At 28.7% G+C, this 11,226-nt stretch overlaps 1 protein-coding gene across 1 annotated transcript; it reads right to left on the bottom strand.

Moving 5' to 3' along the window:
* Positions 1-4,285: 4,285 nt before the first annotated feature.
* Positions 4,286-5,272, bottom strand: LOC110661531 (endochitinase PR4). Its single transcript, XM_021820189.2, has 2 exons — positions 4,930-5,272; positions 4,286-4,833 (listed from the first exon to the last, which is right to left on the bottom strand). The coding sequence occupies exons 1-2, from the start codon at positions 5,270-5,272 to the stop codon at positions 4,427-4,429; spliced, it is 750 nt and encodes a 249-aa protein (XP_021675881.2). The 3' UTR covers positions 4,286-4,426.
* Positions 5,273-11,226: the final 5,954 nt, after the last annotated feature.

Genomic DNA, 11,226 nt, shown 5'->3' with positions numbered 1-11,226 from the left:
ATTAGAGGTGGTATTTATAGAGTTCACAGAAGCTTTGAGGCTGCTTAATTGCTAGAATTGCAGTTCAAGATGGAAAAGGAGACGTGTGGACTGGAAGTCTCTATAGTCTAAATAGTTTGGTATGATATTATGAGAAGTCACTATTTCATAGAATTTAAAAGTCTAACCAATTGATAATATCTGATAACTCTATTAAATTATTTTTCAGTTTCCGTTTTGATGGGCAATTGGGGATTTTCATTTTTTTATACATAAAAATTTTAACAATTCATTAATAAGAAATAATTTGAATAATTAAAATTTTCTGTTAAGAAATAATTTGAATAGAGTGAAATAAACTTCTGAATAGAGTAGCAGCTAATACCTTTTCATTTTGAAAGAAGAAATATTTTATATCATTAATTTTTCAGGATTTACTATTTTTATGACCAATAAAAAAGATTAAATTATTAAATATTAATAAAAAATAAACTGCATTTTCCGGACTTTATACGTGCAGATCTAAAGTTTTTAATCAAAAGGAAATTAATCATTTATGCTGTATTTCTATCCATCCAAGAATTTAGTGTTTGCCTTCTAGGTTTTCATTTTAATGGCATTTAATAGAGTAATATTTGAAGATTTAATGATTACTTAGAGTTCAAAAGTATAATCATATCAAAATTATGATCATAGTCTTAAAATTAATAATTTTTAACAATTTATTTTTAAAATAATAATAAATTAATATCAGAAAATAATTTTTATAAAAAATACTAAATTGGTTTTTCCCATATGATATATATATATATATATATATATATATATATATATATATATATATATATATATATATATATAAAAGCAGACTCATTTATGCTTTTTCTATGCTTTCTTTCTCACTAACGTTTCTTAATTTTTTTTTATTTAAATTTAATTCATTTATTTTTATAAAAATAAGTTAGTGCTCAGCCATATTCCTATATTAACAAAATATTTTTTCGAAATTAATCTATTATATTTGATTTTTTTATAATAATTCAATTTTTATTATTTTCGTATATATAATAATTTAATCTCTTAAATTTGAGTTGATTGATTTGATTATAATTTATATTAATTGAATTGGTCGATTTCTTTTTTGATGATATGACATTGATTTTTTTTTTAATTTTTTTACTTTGTTGTATATTTTTAATTTGATTTGGATGATTAAGACCATATAAGTGTTGATTGAAATGAGATTTTAAAATTCTTATTTTGATTTTAGATTTCATTTGTTAAGGATTTTTTTATTATGGGATTATTGAGTTTGGATAAGATTTTGTGTTCTTTAATTTTAGTTTTTCAATGGAGACAGCAAAATCAAAGGGGTGCATAAATTATACACTCAATTAATTAAAATTTAAATTTTATATTTATAATCAACTCATTATATTTTATAGTGATATATCAATTAATAATTGGGTAAGCATACATATCATGGGCTAGGCTCCAACTTTGGAGGGGAAATACTAAATTCTTTATAGTTATGAATAGTAAAAATATTTTTTTAAAAAAATTATAATAAATTGATTTATTATTTTATAATTATTACTATTGCTTTAAATTTCTAATTTGCTTTGTTAATAGAAATTTAACTTTCTAATTTTCTTTATTAATAAAATACTTTAATTTTTAATTTAAAAAATAGTTTTAAAAGAAATTTGAAAAGATTTTAACTTTTGGTAAAGTTGTGGCGAAATTAACAGAAGATTATAATTATTAGGGGTCATTTTTCGTTTTTAAAATATTCTCTATATTTTTTTAAATTATATATATATCAAAAAATTATAAATTTTCGAAGAGAAAAATAATATTTTCATGTCAATTAATTTTACTATTTCACAATAAATTAACTACATCGAAAAAATTAAAAATAACAAACAAAACAAAATTATGTAAAGTACTCATGGTGAATGGATAAATATGTAACTAATCAAAGTCTTACAAATCAAAGAAAAAAATACTAATTTTAGTGAAATGGTAAAGTTGTAATTAGATAAAAAGATAAAATTGTAATAAAATATTTCAATATGGTGATAAAATTAGAAAACCTCTTTTCATACAAAATAATAATGTAATGAAAATTTTGAATTGAAAAAAAATTATAAAAATTATAATTTAATATGTTAATATAAAAAAGAATGACATATTTGTAAATATGGAAGAAAATAAAATTACATAAGACATTCCAAACAATCACTAAAAAAAATATATCAACAATGGATTGACGAATTCATTGCTAAATTCATTGTTAATTTGTCGCAAAATTATAGGTTAGTAATGGATTCATTACTAATTCATTGTGGTTTGCTGTAAAAATAATTCAGCTGACAAACAACTTGAATGCGGGCATGTTAGATACTGAATGTATTAATTAGACTATACTCCTAACTTGTAAATCAAATGATTGTAGGAATCAGCTACATTGAATGCAATTTCGCCTTTAATTACATAGTAAACTAAAATATGAGAGGTTGTCTCGCTAGAAGGAATTGGAATTGAAATTATATTACTTCATTGAAAGCAAATACAATGCTTGGAAATTGAAAGCAAATTCAATGCTTGGAAATTGAAATTAACATAGAAATTGAAATAGATTATGCCTGAAAATTGAAAGTGACAACTCGATTCTTGAATTGATTAGACTGTTGGAGTCATTTATTAATTGATTGAGTTGTTGATTGTTGAATTGGTTGGCTGAGTTGTTGGGTTGTTGGGACTTTTCCCATTGTACAGCAGATGTTATTTATAATAGCATCTAACTGACCTTGAAAGTATTTGGAGTCTACTCTACTTCACGTCTTGCACGTCCAGCAATTACTGCAACTACTATCCACTAATTTGTTAACTGTTGGTAACTTCCTCGGTAGTGGTTAGTTCAATAACTTCGCATTTAATCAAGGATTTTTCTTGCCTAGATCGAGTTTACATAAATCCAAGACACAGAATTTGTAGTAAGATCCACCTATTAAATAAAGAGATTCCACATGTTTGTGCCTTGGGCAAACTCGGTTTAGGTAAGAATTTTCCATTAATCAATAACCTTCACTAATTAAATATCCAATAACTACCCCAATAATTAAAATATTTATTTTAGGCCTCATAATTAAATTGATGCAATGAAATTAATTAAATTAATTTTACAAAAAATTAATTTAATTAATCACAAACCTTAAAAAATAATTAATGAGATAAGATAATTATTTTTGGCACAAGCAGTTGCTAATCCGTCGCTTAAGCCTATAGATATACCATAGAGCATTTGGACTTATCACATTAACCTGGTGAGATGGCCTTGTCCCATTTCGTTTCGACTCCCTGCACTAGCATGATGACTATGTATTGTCTTCGCTGAGGAGTGCAATGGGAGGAGGCAATGGATTGTTCAATGATTTGTCTCATTGGGTGCCACCTCAGATTCAGTAGTAGGTCCTCTCCTATAGGATTGAGTTAAGTCGAGAAAGTTAACCGGTAACTCCACGCCTTAAGCCTAAGGAGGTTATAATCGTCATACCCGGAGAGTATTTTTTTTATTTGCAATTAAAAAAAAATCAATTGAAAATAACACCAAGTCAATCGGGAACATCAAAAATAAATTCACAGATTATCCTATCAATGATGAACAGAATGAATATAATTACAACTTGAAGTTTCTAGCAACCTAAACACACATAGATATACTACAGAGCATTTGGACGAGTCTAATATTGCATTGATTATCATTATGCTAGGAACCTGTTGGTGTTTGATAATTGTTGAAAAGAACCTGTTGAAATTTGTCTTTTGGCTATGGTGTTGCAAGAGCAAATGAATGGTACTGTCGTTGAAAGGCCCGTTCAACAAACTTCACATGTGCAGTGCCTCATTGGAAGCCTCCTTCAACGGCTGTTATTTTAAAATGATCACAGATTCATCTGCATCAAAAAGGGAAAGTTTGGACCAGCCTTTGGGGATGATTTGGGTAAGCTCTCGTTGGCAGCAGGTCGCAGGGAGGTGGCAGAAATGTTGATTATTTTATTTTATGGTTGAGGAAGAATAATCTCCTCAAGCACTGGACATGTAATGTGAGAGACTCTTTAAATCATCAACTTTCTGGTTCGAACTTTACTCACTTATGAGATATAGTGGACGATTTATCACAATCTCAGACTTTATTTAAGCCATTAAGCATGATATATTATATCATAATATGATATTAGAGTGCCTAACAAGCAAAAGTTAAAAAAAAAAAAAAAAAACCAACAACAACAACAAAGAAAGAAGCAAAAAAATGCAATTCCACTTTCTTTTTTTATTCTTTGCATGTAATACATCATCTCCGACGAGTAGTCAGATTACTTACTGCAATAGTACATCATTATTTATTATTTAAAATATAATCAAGTCCGATAAGGTAACCTACCTAACAACTAAGATTGTCTCCAGGTGAAACACCAAACTGGTTACAATAATCTGTGTAATAGCCAATACGAGCCTGAACAGCACCGGAATTTCCACCATTACATTCAATTGCACCCTTAATGGCTCTAATAGTCGCACCAAAGCCCTGCGTTACAACAGGGCGAACATTGTTCATCCAAAACCAGAGAGCAGTCTTAAATGACACAACTGGGTCATTGGCCACAGTTTCAGGAGCGTTTAACCCATCAAAGTTATTGCTCTGCCTAGCTGGTCCATAGTTATAGTTCCATGTCAGTTGAAGAGGTCCTCGGCCAAAGTAGTTCTTGCCTGCAACACATGGGTACTGCGTGTTTTTTTCGTCGCAGTAGTCCTTGGAGGCTCCATCTATCTCCTCGATGTAGCAGAAGTCTGCAAAAACAGAATGTTTAATTTCTTTTAAGTTCATTATTGAAATGAGTTTTAATACGTAAAGTATAATTAATGTTGCTGATAAATAGTTCTTACGTCCTGTTTCATGCGTAACATGAGCAAAAAAAGCAGCAATCTCGCGCTTGGAATCATCGTCTGAACCGATCTTGCCAAAATCAGAATATGAATTGAGAGCACTGAGAAATGTATCGCGGCTATAGAAGTTCTTGCCGGCACAGTTCCGGGCGGCTTGATTGATTATCCCGTTAAGGAAATCAGGAGTAACTACATCAGCCACGGAAACGCTACTGGATGGTGTGCTGGGCGTAGGCGTAGAATAGCAAGGACCCTCTTTGCATCCTCGGCCGCAGTAAGGGTCACTGGTGCCACAGTAGCCGTATTGACTGCAGCACAGATTGGCTTCTGTGCTGCAGCACATACTTTTTAATTATTATTATTAATTATTAAAAATATTATTTTAAAACATTAATTTATTAAAAAACATTTCTACATACTTAAAACTTAAATTTACTTTGTGATATTTTTAATTTTTTAACTCTCAAACCCTAAATAAATTCTCTAAAAAATTAATTTTTTATATATATATATATAATTTTATACTAATATTTATAAAATTTGGAATATTATATTTTAAAATAAAAATTAAAATTTTTATATAAATTATGTAACTAAATAAATTTAAATTATATTCAAATAATAACAATTAAATTTAAGATATGTGTAAGTAATTTATAATAAATTTTAATTAAAATAGAGCTAAATATAATTTGAATATTAAAATTACTAAGTCAACTTAAGTTTAAATAGGGTGATTCACATGTACCGTTATCTTGCCGTCCAAGCGTTTACCAATTCAATTCACTCATCCACAGAAGATTCCACATTCATCAAATGCAGTATTCATAATTTTAATTATGTCAACTTTGACTAATTTGTTCTGTTTGATATTTGAGCCTTTTTTTTTTAATTAAATTATTCTCCACATCTCTTTTACTATTTACAAAAAATTAATTTTTTCATGGTTTATTATTGATTCTTTCATTAATATCTTCTCTAACGATCAAAACTGAATTCTTCTCTTGAAAGTAAAAGCGTAATGAGTTTTACCACTATATCCGACACTTAATAATATATTTCAAATTTTTTTTAAATTCATAATTAATTAATTTTAAAAAAAATTGATAATTTAATCATAATATAAATATATAGAGCACAATCTTTGATAAGAAAAAAAATTATAATTAAATTTTAAAAAAAATAATAATTCATTCATAAATATTGTAATGTAAGTACAACATAATTTTTGAAAAACAATATATAATTAATTAACTGAAAGTTAATAATCGCTTGTCGTCAGATTAACTAATATTCAAATATTGTTGAATAAAATAATTAGTGAAATTTGTACTAAATTAGAAAATATAATAAATTATAAATTTGAAATACATAAAAAAATTAGGTCAATTTTTATATTTTAATAAAAAATCTTTATATTACGAGAATAATTTCATGATAAAATGACATGAATAATTTTAACTGATAAATGTAAAATAATTTATTTAATATCGTTCTGATTATTTATTTATTTATTTATTATTTTGGTATTAATATCATAAGGAGTTGCTTCCCTATGAATTAAAATTTAAGAGTTTGTACGTTCAAGCTATTTGGGATAAGTGTATGAGTGCTCATATTGGTAAACAACAATCAATAGATCAAATATCCAATTATATTTAACTATTTACTTTTAATTTTTATTTAACATATATTATTTTATTTATAAATTATTTAAAAATAAATAATTAATTATTTAATAAATTACTTAAAATTAACTTCAAAATAATTTAAGCATTTTGTTAAAAAGGTGCTTAAAAGAATTTAATTTATCCAAATAACAATATATATATATCATTGGATGTTATAATTATTAAAATGAGGATAATAGTAATATTTTTAAAAATTATTAAGATAATATAATTTTTTACTTGATCAAAGAGTAATTTTATATTCTATTTATGACTTACTTATTACTTCTGATTTATAACTTTCTATTTAAAAGTAAGTTTGATCTACTTATAAGTAAAATTAAACACCTTCTAAATTAAATTATTTTTTAAAATTAAAAGTATTGTGAATAAATTCATATATAAGTTGATATTAAATCTACGTATCTTAACATTCAGTTGGTACATTCAAGAATCATCTCTTGAATATTGACATTAAAATTGGACTAATCCTTGATATTTTGATGAATTAATTATATGGATTAATGACGCTAAATCACTACTGGATTAAGGCAAACATGCTTCTTGATATTTAAGTTGATTTTTATAATAATTTGGACAATAGAAGAAGACTGGCGATAGCTATCCTATACTGGAAATAAGAAAAACATTTGCTAAAAACAGTTGTGATAATTGTTTTCTTCTCAAAATTGTAATTGTGGATACTCACAGTTCTTATGTAAAAACAAAAACGTTATATTCAAGTGCCTTGTAGTTTAAATCTTATCCTGAATGATCTAGGAATGTCCAAATATTAACAATCAAACATTTTTATTATCTGTCTTCTTTTGAAATAAATCACGTATGGGAAAAAAATTTAATTGAATTCCACATAATTATACATTTGATTTTTAATTTTTTCAAATTAAAAAAAATTAATTTTTTATTATAAATAAAAAAATTAATAAAAAAATAAATTAAATTAATATAAAATTTTAATTTTTAAATAGTGAAAAAAAAATATAATGGAATATGATATATATATATATATATATTTGTTGTTAAAGTTATTATTATATTAATTTTTTTTCTTACTTTATTTTTATATATTTTCTTAAATTAACTTATTTTTAATAATTTCATTATTATTATTATTATTATTATTATTATTATTATTATTATTATTATTATTATTATTATTATTATTATTATTATTATTATTATTATCAGCTTTGATTTCAAAATAAAATTTTTATATATATTTAATGGGTCTGTCATATTAGTTTAGTTGATCAAATTTTTATTATATTTTGGATATGTAAAAGATTCGACTATTCAATTTGTCAGCTGAAATTATCTCTCTCTCGTTGAATATAACTATTGTCTTGAAGATTTCAGGTGAGTGGTAATTATGGTACATGACATTGTTTTAGTCCCTTTTAAAATTTCTTAGCATTAAATTTTTATTAAATGAAATTTTAAATCAATATTTTAACAATTATTTTACATGTAACTTTCTAGAGTTTTATTTTAATATTAAATTTTATTCCGATTTTGATTAAATAATTGATTTTATCAATTATCTCTGCATTAGAGTCATTAGGATTCTAGGAACAGGCCTTTAATGTCTTTATATTTATTGATATCTGACTATAAAATTTACTGATATATTACACTGAATTTATTTGAGATTAATTTGATCTTATTGACTCTCTGAAATTATTGAAATAAACTGTTGGAATTGCACTATCAATTATTATTTGCTATCTGAAATTTTTTTATTGATTTTGATTGATTTGTACAAATTGATTTTCTGTTTTGAATTGGTACCTGTGCCCAGTATCTGTATCTATTATCTGGCCTCACCGTGTGGACTATCATGGTATTCGGTTGCATTGTTGAGTCATGCATCATTGCAATTTATGGTTTGCATTAGTATCATATGCATTGATATCTGTGAAGGAGGAGGAAGGTATCTAATATCTGGTAGCGCGCTTACCATCTGGCCTTCGGTGATGTGGGGTATCATAACCCTTGTATGCTGTACCATAAAATTGAATGAATTCCTTTTATATATATGTTTTATGACATTATTTTATTAATGATTTTGATAGCATGAGCATGATTTTATTGAATAAAAAATTTATTGTGAAATTAATCAAGTGTCTACCTGTTCCTATTCCCTTGTATGCTATAATTATCATTCACTGAGTATTAGCTCAAACTACGATTTCTCTGTCTGTTATCTGTTTTAGATTATTAGATTTTCGCTCCTGGTCCAAGCGTTCGATTGGTTTCTGGAGAGAGACAATTTTTGGTCTTGTTTCCATGGTATGCTCGAATTCATGCTTCCTCGGGCTAACGTTTGGTTTAACTTATTGAACAGTTTCAGTTTTATATGAATTTCATAGAGACTCCGCAGTTTATCTAAGGGATTTTATTATTTGTTTAGTATTTAGTTATTTGGAGTTTGTATGGGCTTTCACTATTATTTTCTTTAGATCAATAAATGACATTTTTTTTGTTATTTTAATTTGCGATACTCTGATAAGGCTTACATGGATAAAAAATATATATAAAAAAAAAAACTATAATTCATGCGCTGGTCATGACTTGAGTATTTGGGTTGTGACAAAGTTGGTATCAAAGCCCGGTTTAGGTCTAGTAAACTTGCGGAGCATAGGATCCTTAACGTCTTTTCAGTTTATCATTAATTTAGATATCTACATCCTTTGTACTTTTTCACCTATCTTAATTTGGCTCACATTTTCATATTTAATGCTTGTCTATTAAAATGAATAGGTGCCTAGGTCTGTTAAACGTAAGAGGAGAGCTAGAGCCAAGGGTCTTAATGGTGCAAACCTTGATCCAACAGGGGAGGTATCACCTCAAACTATTAATCAGACATCTGAATAGACGCCTGTGGCTAAGACTGGGGCACAACCATTCCAATTAGCTACTGCAGCTCAAGCACCTAGAGCTGGTCAGGTTACTGTAGCAGATCTGGCAGCGGGATTGTTTGCAGTGAATCGTGCTGTTAATACTATAACTGAATACCTTACAACTTAACCACAGCAACCAGTGGTTGGCTCTATTTCAGCACCAGCTCAGGATAGGGCTCGATTTCTTGACTCTACAAACTTTCTCAAGCTAAAACTAAAGGAGTTCACTGGAGAGGATGCATTAGCTGATCCCATAGATTTTCTAGATGACATGGAGAGGTGTTATGACACTATGGGTTACAATAGTGCTAGGATGGTGATGTTGGCAAGAAATTAACTTAAGGGAGTTGCTCGTGAGTGGTATCTCTCTAAGAAGAATGGGCAACCCGAAGGTTCTATCCTCTAACCTGAGTTTCACTCTCTCTTCTTAGAGCGATTTCTCCCTCCTAGTGTTCAAGAGGCTAAGGCTTTGGAGTTTGAAACCTTAAAGTAAGACAACATGACAGTTACAGAGTATGAGATGAAGTTTACCAAATTATCCCGCTTTGGTAAACACTTGATTCCAAATGAACAGAAGAAGGCTCACAGATTTGGAAAGGGCTTACGAGATGGGCTAATTGATCGTGTAGCTCTTTTACGACTACGTAAATATGAGGAGATGGTTGATCGGGCTAGACAGATAGAGATGTATGATGATGAACGTTGGGCTCATGAGTAGCATAAGCGGTTTAAGAAAGATAGTCAGGGTAATCAGTTTTACAGAGGACAGGGTCATCAGGGTTCTTATTAGGGTAATAAGCAAAGTTCTCAGTCTACAGTTGACAATAGGGCACATAAATATGGAGTTGGTCAAGGACGTAAACAGAGGACTCATGCAGGGAATGCTCGGTATAGTCAGATTAGCACTAGGCTTATTTTCACTCCTTGTCAGCATTGTGGTAAGCTACATAAGGGCACTTGTCATTGGGTCACTGGAGCATGCTTTGGTTATGGATAGTTGGGACACCGTAGACAAGACTGTCCAACTAGGGGGACAACTCAAGGTGCTGGTCAGGCAGCACATTCTGCTCCCTCTCAAGTTCAGCCAGTTTCACAATATAGTGGTAGAGGTCAAGGTTCTGGTGGTCATGGTCAGGGTGGTAAAGGTTTCGGTGGTAGAGGATTTGCTCAGATTCAAGGACAGACATCTGGTGGTAGATGTCAACCCAGGGTTTTTGCTTTGACTCAGCAGGATACTCAGGCATCTAATGCGGTAGTGACAGGTATACTTTCTATCTGTTCATTTGATGCTAGAGTACTGTTTGATTCTAGTTCCACTCATTCCTTTGTTTCTCCGTACTTTTCTATGAGATTTAGTATACCACCTATTTTGTTGGAGTATCCTTTATCTGTATCAACACCTATGGGGAATGCAATAGACACCGAGATAGTATATAAGGGATGTATGGTTGATTGGAGATAGGGAATTAGCTGAGATATTGTTTTTTTGGATATGTTTGAGTTTGATGTGATTTTAGGCATGGATTAGTTAGCCACTTATCACATTTCATTGGATTATCATAATAAAGTTGTATTCTTTAAAATTCCTAGGGAGGCAGAATTTTAATTTCAGGGAGATCGTGGCATAGCCTCTAGTAATCTTATCTCAGCAGTGAGTGCTAGGCGATTGTTGTGAAAGAGGTGTAAGGGATATTTGGCTTATGTTA

Source organism: Hevea brasiliensis, chromosome 6 (assembly GCF_030052815.1).
Source record: "Hevea brasiliensis isolate MT/VB/25A 57/8 chromosome 6, ASM3005281v1, whole genome shotgun sequence".
NCBI classification, from domain to species: domain Eukaryota; kingdom Viridiplantae; phylum Streptophyta; class Magnoliopsida; order Malpighiales; family Euphorbiaceae; genus Hevea; species Hevea brasiliensis.
The sequence above is the reverse complement of the archived record's forward strand: the minus strand, read 5'-3'. Positions and strand labels throughout refer to the sequence as shown.